At 45.2% G+C, this 12,422-nt stretch overlaps 1 protein-coding gene and 2 long non-coding RNA genes across 3 annotated transcripts in view; 1 reads left to right on the top strand and 2 right to left on the bottom strand.

Annotated features, from left to right (window-relative positions):
* Positions 1–1,560: 1,560 nt before the first annotated feature.
* Positions 1,561–12,422, bottom strand: part of RAB11B (RAB11B, member RAS oncogene family) — a 125,714-nt gene continuing 114,852 nt past the window's right edge. The window contains exons 3-6 of the mRNA XM_057418774.1: positions 8,570–8,765; positions 6,878–7,071; positions 5,750–5,830; positions 1,561–3,333 (exon numbers count right to left, since the gene is read on the bottom strand). Of these exons, the coding sequence (XP_057274757.1) occupies positions 3,188–3,333; positions 5,750–5,830; positions 6,878–7,071; positions 8,570–8,765 (617 nt within the window). The 3' untranslated portion in view covers positions 1,561–3,187. The remainder of the gene's footprint in view (positions 3,334–5,749; positions 5,831–6,877; positions 7,072–8,569; positions 8,766–12,422) is intronic.
* LOC130604336 (uncharacterized) lies at positions 3,259–5,836 on the top strand. Its single transcript, XR_008973432.1, has 2 exons — positions 3,259–3,487; positions 5,680–5,836. It is a non-coding gene; the product is annotated as an uncharacterized LOC130604336 (long non-coding RNA).
* On the bottom strand, positions 9,484–10,826 carry LOC130604337 (uncharacterized). The gene is made up of 2 exons (XR_008973433.1): positions 10,616–10,826; positions 9,484–9,740 (listed from the first exon to the last, which is right to left on the bottom strand). It is a non-coding gene; the product is annotated as an uncharacterized LOC130604337 (long non-coding RNA).

Genomic DNA, 12,422 nt, shown 5'->3' with positions numbered 1-12,422 from the left:
GACTGAGTCACTTCATAAGGATCTTCTTTATGCTACAGAGTCTAGAACCTCTAAGCAAGGCCTTCCTTTATGCTTGGAAAGGAAACAATAACAAGCACAGGTAAGACTCATCCACTGCCAGTCCCCAAGACAGATAACATCCATAACTTCTGGAACAGTACAGCATGCAGGAATCAAAGCGTAAGGAAACAAAAATACCTTCTGTACATCCTTCCCACCCTGCTGCATCCTGTTCACACACGAATACCCTGTTACCAGCCTTTCCATGTACTGGGGGGTCATTGCAGGTGATCTAACAGAACAGCCTGTAAAGAAACCCAAACAAGGGGGATGTTTAGGATGCAGCAGTGCTTCTGACCTCCTAGAGATGTTGAGAAGGGATCATAGTGCCTTGATGGTCTCCAGAGCACACACAAAAAGTAGCAAACAGTTACTTATCAACTGGATTTTTACATTGATGCAAGTGTAGAGCTCCAAACCTTCCTATGAACCAAGCTTTCTTGGCCTGTACAGGCTATTGACAAACTCCTGGTGGAGACTTTAGCTCCCTTAAGTCTGTAAACATCTGATTCAAGAGGAAGATAAGCATTTAGATTGAGGCTAGTCTACCCAATGAACTTAATTTTACCAGTTACCTGTTTGTGTGCTCACCACCAAACCACTTTATGGGTGCACCAAACAGCCCTACAGCAAAAGGCTTTCCACAACACACAGCAGAGCTCAAAACCACCCAGCCCCCATGGCATGAACAGCACAGGCTCAAAATCCACCTGCTCTGAGGGATGTTTGGTCAATGCACAATAAAGTTGTACAAGGGCTCTTCAACATCTGTATAATTTAATGGCACTTGAGCCCTAAGACATGGACCTTTTGCTTGGACTCCGAGGCAATTTAGAGTCTCCCACAAAGCCAAAGACTGAAGAAAATCCTTGAGACAAGGAAGTGACTAAACAGCTTCTCAGCTTCTTACAGGACACCAGGTTGATTTAGAAACTTCATGTTAAGAATAGGATTTGCAGAGTAAACCCATTCATACACACCCTCAACTAAGTTGCCTTTAACAGCATGATTCTTCCTCACACTATTTCAACTCATTTAATAAAGAGTTTTGTTCAAAAATTAAGGAGCTCAGCTCCATTAGTGTCCACCTGCTCTTGAACGAAGTATTTTCAGTATCTCTGAACTTTCCACTCTGATGGGGTGCTTATCTGTCAGCCCTGCACATCTCATTTTGGTCTAGAACCACCGAAAAGAAGATGCCCCAGTTCCCACTGGCTGCATCTTCTCTCAGCAGGAGTCTATTAAAGTGTTAAAAGGTGCATCCTGAACTGGGACCCCTCTAGGACAGAGCCTAAAGAGGAATACTTATCCTCACTCAATGGGAAGAGGCTGCAAGCAGGAACCCCTTCACCTTGAAGGTATCCTCTATAAACAAAGGTGAAAATTGGAAGTGCTTAGGCACCATGTCCACCTTTGCTATGAGCTACAGCCCTCTGGATGCAGACAGTACAAAATTAAAGTCATTGGTCTGGAAGTCTTAGAAAAGAAAAACCATCAGAGTTAACCGCCCTTAGTTTTATTACACAACCAGACAGAACAGTTGAGACTGGAATGTCAGATTTCCCCTTTAAGAACAATTCACTTTCCTATTTGCTTTGTATCAGAAAAGAAAAATTAACTCACTAATATGCATCAAGTGAGGTACAGTCTCAGAATACAAAGCAAAAATTCACTGCAAATTGCTTCAGAGAACAGCAGATGGTCTCCACCTCTTCCTTTAGATAGTTTCACCCAATATTTGTCTCATCATATAACATTCAGCATGTACCAGAGGGGATGCCAAGTGTGTAAGAGCTAGTGAAGGATGAAAAGCCATCACAGAAGATGTTCACAAGCTAGCAAGAGACTGACTACACCACGCTGTGTTAACATTCTTCCCATTCAGCAAAACAAAGTACTGTAGTAGTTAGCCCTGCTGATGACAAATCCCTTCCATCAGGTGAAGTACAATCATTTGAGAGTTACAGTCAGTAAAACTGAGTGAGAGGAAAACAACAGCTTAGTAGTTATTATGTGAAGTCTTAATATTACATATTTTAGTAGAGGTCAAGAAGATTATGCGCAAGGTCAATAGTGAAAGGTCACGAAGAGAAAGTTCAAGATGGTTCTGCAGAAGGCTTACAAAATGTATTATCATGTTCCTCTACAACAACCAAACCCCTTACAAGTGCAGGTCTATAGGTGACATGAACATATTGCTTCACTCACTCAAACAGGGTAGGAGAGATCTAGAGAAAAAAGCAGCATGCAAAAGAAACAAACAAAAACCAACCCTGGAACTACAGAAGCTCCTGCTTTCCAACACTGACCTACAGTACAAAATAAGCTACTTGTACAGGTTGCAAAAGGTTTCTGAAATCAAGATGCTGGCACTTACTGTACAATAACGTGAACTGATTAACAGAAGCCATGAATAAATATTGAGCCACATCAGAGAGCCTGCACACACAGCACAGGCATTCAGGGTGGCAGAGAAAGCAATGCAGACATACTTCATTGTTCCCAAATAAAACAAGAAGAGAGGAAGATTCCCCAAGCAGGAAACTGTAAGCTCCACAGCCAGACAAACTGTATTAGGGGTAATTACATATAAAGTAATGTTATTTTCAGAGTTCTTATGTGTGTGCAGAGACTAAAAACCTCGCTGTGAGACTTGAACAGGACAGAAACAGAGCATTTGGTAGGTAGGACAGCTATTTTAATTTCTCCCCCATGTTTACAGAAACACAACACTGGGAGGGAAAAAACCTTGTCACCTACATGTAGTTATTTCTTCAACTGTTATAGTCAAGTCCCCATGGTTTCTCTCCCGAAAAACCCTCAAAAACCTTTGAGGAGAGTGTTTCATGGGATAATATCCAGCAGCAGATGTTCCAACACAAACATGTCTATCAGATCAGTGCCTACATTTCAAGCCCAAAAGTCACCACATGGAAGGGGAGTTCAGAGGCAGGGGGATGTTAGCCCTACGATTAAAGCTCTAAGATGAAAGGGAGGGGGATGGGACTTGGGAATGGGATAAAGGAGGGAAGAGGGAGTCACTGAATCACAGGAGATAAGAAGTGCACACAAGTTTCTAAATGAAGCACAGACGAATTTGGCGGGCACAGGAGTCATCTACAGGAGGTCACAGATTCTGACAGCACTGGAGTTTGTTGGATTTCTGTCCGTCGGTGGTTGGTGGGACACTGATGTCCACAACGTTGTTGCCAGGAGACTCGTCGTGCGCAGAGCGGTCTGCAATCTGCTTCTGCGAAACAATGCGGTAGATCTCTGCAATGAGAACACACTGCTAAGAGCACAGAAGGATGTGGCCTTCCAACACAGCACACGTCAGAGCAAGCTGTCAGAGGTGATGCAAGAACCCAAGAACAAGGAAGATTTTAACTTGAGAGCTGTGAAAGGGAATCTAGTTTCAGCAGCTGTGGTATGTAACATCTGGCTGGCTTTCCAGCTCTGTAATGGACACGTCAGCTTTGTCTGGAAAAGTTATTAAGACAAGATTCCTTACTGCCTTCCACCACAGTGCTTTGTATCATGTTCCTGTTCGATGACTCCATGAACATGGGTATTATTAAAAAGCTTTTTAAATTAGAAAGGAGCAGGAATCATGGAATGCTTTGGGTTGGAAGGGACCTTAAAGCTCATCCAGCTCCAACCCCTGCCACAGGCAGGGACACCTTCCACTGGAGCAGGTTGCTCCAATCCCAGTCCAACAGCTCCACATCCCTCTTGTGCTGTAGCCCCAGAGCTGGATCAAGACTGCAGGGGGGGGTCTCTGCAGGGCACGGCTCCTCCCTCGACCTGCTGCTCATGCTCTGGGGATCAGCCCAGCAGACGGGGGGCGTTCTGGATCACGAGGAGAATCCTCATTTCTAAAGCAGGGAATCATTTCTAATTCAAAAACAAGGCAGCACAATTAAGACACCCCAATCAACAGGATGCAGAACGTCATTGTGCAGCAGTGGTAACAGGGCTCCATTTCACACTTTAGCTTCTGGCAAGCTGCTGCTACTACCAATGACAGCAGTGCCTCCCTGCAACAAATCTGTTCTCCCACCTATGACAGTAAAAAGCCACATGGTCCCATAAAGCTCCATATTGATCCAAAAATGCTTTTCCCGAGAGATGAATTTGACTCAAACTAATCTATGCCTAAAAGCACAAAGCTGTGACCACCAAAGAGAGACTGCCAGGGTCAAGGCCTTCAGAAACAAACCATTTCAAGTGCAGGTAGTAGAAATAACTTCAGCTGAAAACTTTTTAATATATGTATTTCACTGACTACAGTCCTTGCTCCAACTTCCCTCTATTGTGAAACAGGAAAAGGGCAAGGACCTCCCTGGAAATCTGTGGTAAATATTATGGTCACATTCATGCAGCCACAGCCTCAAAACAGAAACACCCAAAGTCTTTAGTGAGGATTCAAGATCATGGGGAACTCTGTGGGGTTTGTTGATGTGTTTATTAAGAGGTGGACGTATTTACAATGTTTAAAATAGAAACCTTTAACCAAAGCTGATCTCATTCCCTTGGCTACTACCTGCCGCTTTTTTTGCTGGTTTGGGGTTTCTTTAGTTTTGGTGAGTTGTTTGGGTTCCCACCCCAGCCTTTAGTGATCCCTCAAACTGGTGGCCAGTGAGGAAGCTCCTGTCCTGCTGCTCCCACCCTCCTCCCTCCTCCAAGTCCCTCCATGGTTGCCCTCAGCTCACTGCTTTACACAGCACATTTTCCCAGGTTTCTTCTCCTCACGTAGAAGGATGATTCTCCCCCAGGTAATCACTTTAGGAATGGCCTTTTCAGGACTACATAGTCTCACTAGCCACATCCCCACTGTACCTGAGCTGGTCAATCTCAACACTTTTGGGAGCCCAGGAGACAGTGTGTTGAGTTCAGTTTATTTGCTTATTTTACTGGCCTAGAACTCAGCTATGGTAAGGAATAGACAGGAACTGGATCTTGCCAACTGCTCCTGTTCACAGTATGGATCTTAAAGAGCTTTTAAAAAAAACAGAACATACTGACAAATTACACAGCACTTCCCCTCTCAGAATTCCAGACTGGTTTGGGTTGGAAGGAACCTTAAATCTCCTCCAGTTCCAACCCCTGCCACAGGCAGAGACCCCTTCCACTAGAGCAGGTTGCTCCAAGCCCCCGTGTCCAACCTGGCCTTGAACACTGACAGGGATGGGGCAGCCACAGCTTCTCTGGGCACCCTGTGCCAGCGCCTCAGCACCCTCACAGGGAAGAGCTTCTGCCTAAGAGCTCATCTCATTCTCCCCTCTGGAAAGTTAAAGACATTCCCCTTGGCCTGTCCCTGCAGGCCCTTGTCCAAAGCCCCTTTCCATGTTTCCTGCAGCCCCTTTAGGCACTGGAGCTGCTCTCAGGTCTCCCCTTCAGGAGCCTTCTCTTCTCCAGGCTGACCCAGCCCAGCTCTCTCAGCCTGGCTCCAGAGTAGAGCTGCTCCAGCCCTCGCAGCATCTTCATGGCTATCAGGAGACTAGAAACCTCCAGGTTCTTGAGCAGAAAGCAATGTGTGGGGTGGGAGGCAGAACAGAAAGCTAAGGTTGGAAGGCTTGCAAACTAGCCATCATTCCTAACACTTCCCAAATATTCTAGGTAACTACAAAACATGCCCGTGAAGAAGATCCACTACCTCTCAAGGTCCTCCAAAAAAACAAAACCATACCTGTAAGGATGTTCTTGAAGGCTTCTTCTACGTTTGTTGAATCCAGAGCAGAAGTTTCAATAAAAGATAAGTTATTTTTCTCTGTAATAGATAACAAGTGGTTCAATTAAGAATTGTACTATCACTTCATTTCACATTTACTTTGAGGTTTTCACCTTAATTTATAGGCCAAACCAGATGGGGCAGAGTCTTTTTTGTTTTCCTGTTACATTGTGAACTTGGTGCACCCATTATTTAGCTGCTGGTGTTTCAGCAGTGTCCCTTTGACCGCTTGTGAGAACACTGTTCTCACCACAGCCCTTGTTCATAGAATTATAGTATAGTTAGGGTTGGAAAGGGCCTTAAGGTCATCTAGTTCCAACTTCAGAACACATTTAAGCAAACTATAGCGATATTCCTAGAAGGATTTTAAAGGCTATACATTTAAATTCCATCTCCAAGCTTGACAGCCCCACAAAATTAAGCTGAATGTCCCATGTGTGGCCTGTACAGGCTCTGCAGGATAAAGAAGAGAGTAAAGTAATGCAGTGGCAGCAGCTCACAAAACCCACTTGATTTCTCCCAAGAAAGACTTGGGAATCTGGAATCTTGAAGATTACCAGTCCCAAGTCTGATAAATGAAACTAGATGACACTACACTCTGACGACATCAGTGCTCTGGAGCAGAAACTCCACCACCTACGAGAAGGTTCAGTATTCATTTGCTGCTGTCCACACTGATCTGTACCTCAGCAGAACCAGCCCTCTAGGAAGGAAGGGAGGAAGGAAGGACATTTTAGGTTGTGATATTTTGTATTTCTGTTGTGACATTTTCCCTTCTCAATGTTGCTCACTGTGTCCAGCCCTGCTAGAGGAAGTGTTTCATCTTCAGCTATCAGGCAGCTCAAGGACAGTTTCAATCACGTGTACTACCACTAGATTGAAAAAAAGAAACAAAAACCAAACCCACAAACCCAACCAACCACACACACCGTTTCATAAACCAAGAGATTTTCACTTTAAAGGCAATCTTAAAAGCCTTTTTTAGGGTCAAAAATAAACCTGAGGTGAACGATCAGTCCTGGCCAACAGCTTGCACCAACATCATCACCTTCAGAAAGCACAAACCCAGCAACACTGTCAACAAACCTGCAAAAGCCCGGGCCTCATCCGTGGGCACAGCTCTCAGGTGGCGGAGGTCACTCTTGTTCCCCACCAGCATGATGACAATGTTGTTGTCTGCATGATCTCTAAGCTCCTTTAGCCAGCGCTCCACATTCTCATAGGTGAGATGTTTGGCAATGTCATAGACAAGAAGAGCCCCAACAGCACCACGATAATATCTGAAACCATAAGGTACAGCCCTTTAGAGTTCTGCCTGAGTTCCACCAACAAACCTGGTGGTTTGTTATCTGGTGCTTTTATCTTGGTGACTACAGGTTGGGTGCATTTCAACTCAAGTCAAGGGCTCAGGACAGCACAAGCCAGTCAGTACCAGCAATCCTGTAACAGCCATATCTCTCTTCCATGCAATCCCACCACTTCCCTGCTCCTCCAGCACCTGGCTACCATGTCACTGAACTGATTTGGGACACCAAGTCAGCAGAAAACATTCCCTTTCTACTGCTGGTTGGTGTTGTGCTGGCTCAGCAAGCTCAACTGGCCCAGCCATGTGTCAAGCAAGAGCTTGTGCCAGCACAGAGGAGAGGCAGGAGCACAGGACTAAAGATGAACTGCTTCTCATTAGTGGAACCAGTCTCGGGAGCAGTTTTTGTGCTTTTCCAGCAGTAAGAAAAAGTTGAGGGTCACAAACCAGAAAATACATTTGAAAAACACACTAACAAGATGCAATTTGAAATCACTTACATCTGCTTCTGCATTCCTTTGTTTTGCATTCCTTCCTTAGAGGAGCCCTTTGGGCTCCATGCTCTTGTACTCTTCTCCCATTTATTCTGCATTACCCTGTTTCATCCCCATGAGAAAGTTCCACTTACCTTGAGGTTAACACAAATGGCTCAGTCTGTGCATGATTCAGAAACAAGTCAGTCCCTTTTAAAACTAATATACATCTGTAACACTAGATACCAATTCACTGGTTAGAACATGCCCTGGATAACCAGGCATGTCAATAGGGTTCTCTCCCCCCAGATATACTTCTGCCTATTACCTGCATGAAATAGCTATAACCCAGAGGTTACATCTTAAGACACTGGTTAGATTAACAAGGTGCTGTGCATAAAAGCTTCTCAGCACCACTGTTCTAAGCAGGGATGTGCTTAATGCTACAGTCAGTAGTACTACAGTTCCCTTTCTTACTGGTTATTCAGCCTGCACTCTTGGACCTAATTTTCAGGGCTGTGACTAATTCCAAGTTACTGAGGTTTCAGGGGAGTTTGTGGCTCCAGACTGTTCTAAAAATGCCTTCAGTCTCAAGATTGAGGGGGCAATGGAGACCAGAAGCCACCATTCCTACACTACAGCTTGATGCCAAACAGTATCCAGCTTCAGCATGGGGAATGAGTGCCATTTCTGATGGAAGATAACACATCCAGGGCAGGTAAAAAACCCACATCACAAGGCTCAGAACAGACCATCCCACCCTTCTGATTTAAGTGGTCATTTTTTTCTAATATACCACTAGAATCTAAAAATTAGTTTCATTATATTAATCAAAGAACACAAAAGCATTTCCTATCTTATGACTTGGATCTACATCGAAGTCTGTCACAATGATTTTGTCATGTGTCCCAAATGGGTTTCATTAATTCTCTACCCATAAGTTTTTCTGCACCAGCTCTGCTAGAACTCTGCCCTCAGCCTGAGCACAGCCCTGGTACTCACGCTGAGGTAATGGCACGGTATCGTTCTTGTCCTGCAGTATCCCAGATCTGGGCTTTTATCGTCTTCCCATCCACCTGGATGCTCCTGGTGGCAAATTCCACCCCAATGGTGCTCTTACTCTCCAGGTTGAACTCATTGCGTGTGAAACGGGACAGGAGATTACTCTTCCCAACTCCAGAGTCTCCAATCAAAACAACTGAAAGAAAAGACAGTATTTTAGATAGTAATTCTTCATCCCAGCATTTACACACTGCAGTGGAGCAGGACCCAGAGGAGTTGCAAGTTAGATAAACATCGGAGAAAGTTACACCACCTTTTACTACTCACAGCTTGCTTCCCAAGCCCCTAAAGCCCCATGTTAACACTAAATCAAGAACACAGCAACAGGCTGACAAAAGCCTGTGTACAATATAAACCTACTCTAGTTTAAAAAAAATAAAAAGCCACAGTAAGTGGAATGAAACAATTCTTTGCAGACCTTTTTGGGGCCATACAGGGTGTTTTATTTCAATAATTCATAAATAGGTTTACCACAAAAAGGGGAAAACAGGAGACACTTGATCCTACAAGCAGGATACAAAGCAAAGCAGAACCTGTGCCAGCAAAACAAGCTCTAGGAGGTTGCAGGAGAAGGAAAAGATGAGCTCAAAATCTCTTCCTCCACACGAGGTGTTGCCATGTTAACAGAGGAACGGTAGTGCAGGGAGATCTCTAGCACACAAACCCCAGCTTTACTGGAAGGAAAAGATAAAAGGTACATCTTGTAGTAGGAGTTTCCCCCTCCTTCAGGGCTGCAGCTCTGCCATCCTGCTGCTTCACACCCAGCCACGCTGCACCAGGCTCCCCACGAGACCTCATCCTCAACAGCTGCAGAGCCAGGATTTGGCATTCCACGTTCTTTATTTTTGTGTAGGTGCATTAGCTCCGTTTTCTTAAATCCCTGTATTACTGACTAGAGCAAGAAATAACAAAAGGGAAACAGACTAAAAGCAATTAAGCCACCCTCCCTTAGTCACAGCAAATCCTGTGTCACGTATGCCTTTGGGATTCAAACTAACAGCACCCTGGATTGAGCAAAGGCAGTCACTGTCAGGAAGCTTCTTCAACCTCGGGAATATGTCCTACTCCATTTCCAATCTGTTGATCTTCCTCATTCAACAATCTGGTTTTCCTACAGAAAGGGAGACACGGGCAGAAAACGTTCCTGATCCCTCCACAACAGATTACAGATGACTCTTGTCATTCCACACTTCCAGCATGAGCTCACCAGCGTTTTCCCAGGGTTAAGGATCATACTCATCTCTCAGTGTTATAATAACTTTTTGCTGCTGAGGCTGTTGTTTCAGGACACAGCCCTGGCAACACCCTGCCAGCACATTCCCAAACTCCTGCTGTAGCTCTGTTACAGCTCCGGAGCTGCGCTGGGAGATGGCTGAAATGCTCCAGACTCCCCCCTCCCCTCATCTGGCCGAGAGCACAGACAGACAATTGTGCTGGCACAGCTGAACAGTCACAGCACAACAGAGGCAGGAACAGGCAGCTGGTGGGTCCCACAGCCACAGGCAGGAACAGGCAGCCACAATGTCCCACCTGGGATAGCTTAAAGCAGCTCCTCACTGCTCTGCCCTCACTGGCAAACAGCAGAATCCAGTTTATAGGGTAAAATCATAGAATCCCAGCCTGGTTTGTGTTGGAAGGGACCTTAAAGCTCCTTAAAGTCCCAACCGCTGCCATGGGCAGGGACACCTTCCACTAGAGCAGTTTGCTCCAAGCCCCTGTGTCCAACCTGGCCTTGAACACTATAAAAAGATTTTAGGAGGAGTTCTAACTCTAGGACTCTGTTAGCTTTTATATTTCCTTTATTTCACTAATTCCACTGGGTGTTCCAAAGCTCACGCATCTTACACAGTGATCCGCTGCCTTAGGGGAGGCTGTAGCCTACTTCAAACTCCTGACCATGATGAGGAAGAGGTAAGAACATCCACCATACAAGCTAGACCAGCTTGGAAAAACTCTGAAGCTTCAGCTGTTTCCAAAGGGAATTACCTTCTCATCAATCTGCAGCTGGAGAAAGCACAGCCTCCTCTCCAGGTTCTGGCCACCTCCTATCCTCTGGCATTTTAGAGCCATCAGCTTTGTGCAGCAGCCATACAAATGGCTCTCAGGTCATTAACTCCATCTGTCACAGGAAGAAATTCAGGGGGTCCTGCGCTACTTTAGCTGGTTCCTCTCCTCAGCGGCAATCACCAGGCAAAGCTGCAGGCTCCCCCTTTCCCAGGCTGCTCCAGGTCCTAGCAGAACTTGTGAGAGCATTTTTGAGGAGTTACTGGATGCAGAAGTAACAAAGGAAGGCAGCCAGATCCCAACTCAGTAAGTAACATTCCCTCTTATAGTGGTGCATCCTTAACACTCAACCTTGAGCATCAAACAGGCATTTTCACTGTCAGGAGAAAGAGACAAAGACTGAAAGTGCACAAGAAGACAGAACCCACACACTTTTGTTTTCTACAGGAATCAAGCAAGAAGATACCTTCCAGATTCTGGTCCAAGTGATTAGACTTTGATAAAGTTCCTGCATTTGGGAACAGGCCACCAGACAGCACTGCCTGTTCAAATGCACAAGTCTTGACAGAGTAGAAAAGCTCGTCAGAAACGTTAAGTCCTTTAGGTCACCAGGTATTGATGATGGATCTGAATTTGTCATAAGCACAAGATTTGTTAGGCTTAAGCTCTCATCAGAGCACTCTAAAATCCCACAAAGGGAAAAGCAAACTCCCCTTTTCTCTGGGTGTTTTTTCCTTCCTTTCTCAGGAGCCAGCATCAGATTGAAAATAAACCCTGATAACAGCTCCTCTGCTGGAAAGGGACATTCATGTGCACATCACATTGAGTAGCTACAAGGCTTCCAATATTTTAACTCCTAATAAAAAGTCATGAATTCTGTTCCAGATCAAACCCATTCAAAACTCATCAGGAGAAGTTCCTGCTTTTCTTAACCATCCCAGCTACAAACCCGGTTGGAGCAGAGCCTGGAGTCACCGGCTCTGCTTGGACTCCATCACCAAAACACTTCCCCAAGATCCTCACAGCCCCACAGACAAAACCCAGCTTCTCCCAAAGGCTGGCTCAGTCACTTTGTGGTGATGCATACATGCAGCAGTTCTGACTGTCGGGATGCAGGCAGAGGAAGGGGAAATTGGGAATAAAGATAAACAGGCCCTAGCTTAGCAGAGCAGCTTTGACCATGACCACACTCACATCCCCAGAGGGCCACCAAACCTTAAATTAGTTTTTGCCTATTCTGTGCCAGACCCAATAAGCCAGCTGATGCTGGGCTCTCCCTCTGGAAATGGCTGGTCCTGAAGCAGAAGCTGATGGACACCACGAATGACAGAACACCAGGAACAGTGAGCCAGCTCACACAGAGACTGTTGCTACAAACCCCTTGGCTATTTTCACCCCTAGCCAATTGTTTTATAGGCACTATTTTACATGAAAGAGACTAACAATAAATGGGGCCCTCTTCCTTTTAACCTTCGCATAAAGCTGATTAATAGAATCATAGAATGGTTTGGGCTGAAGGGACCTTAAAGCTCATCGAGTTCCAGCCCCCTGCCATGGGCAGGGACACCTTCTACTAGAGCAGGCTGCTCAATCAATGCTAAATCACAGAAGTTCCTGCACAAGCAATTCCAGATCTCCCACTATATTAAAATTAAAGTAAAAATTGTGACTTTAAAGCAACACCGCATTCAACTGCAGCATCCAAAATAATATTACAACGCAAGGATGCAAACTTCCGACACAAATGCAACTGTAAAAGCTAAAAACCAGGGTCCCAACTAGATTTCCT

Source organism: Pezoporus wallicus, unplaced genomic scaffold (genome assembly GCF_028554395.1).
Source record: "Pezoporus wallicus isolate ANWC-B61680 ecotype Strahan unplaced genomic scaffold, APGP_CSIRO_Pwel_v1 contig_14027, whole genome shotgun sequence".
Taxonomy (NCBI): Eukaryota; Metazoa; Chordata; class Aves; order Psittaciformes; family Psittacidae; genus Pezoporus; species Pezoporus wallicus.
Note: the sequence above shows the minus strand (reverse complement) of the source record. Positions and strands in the feature narration are given on the sequence as shown.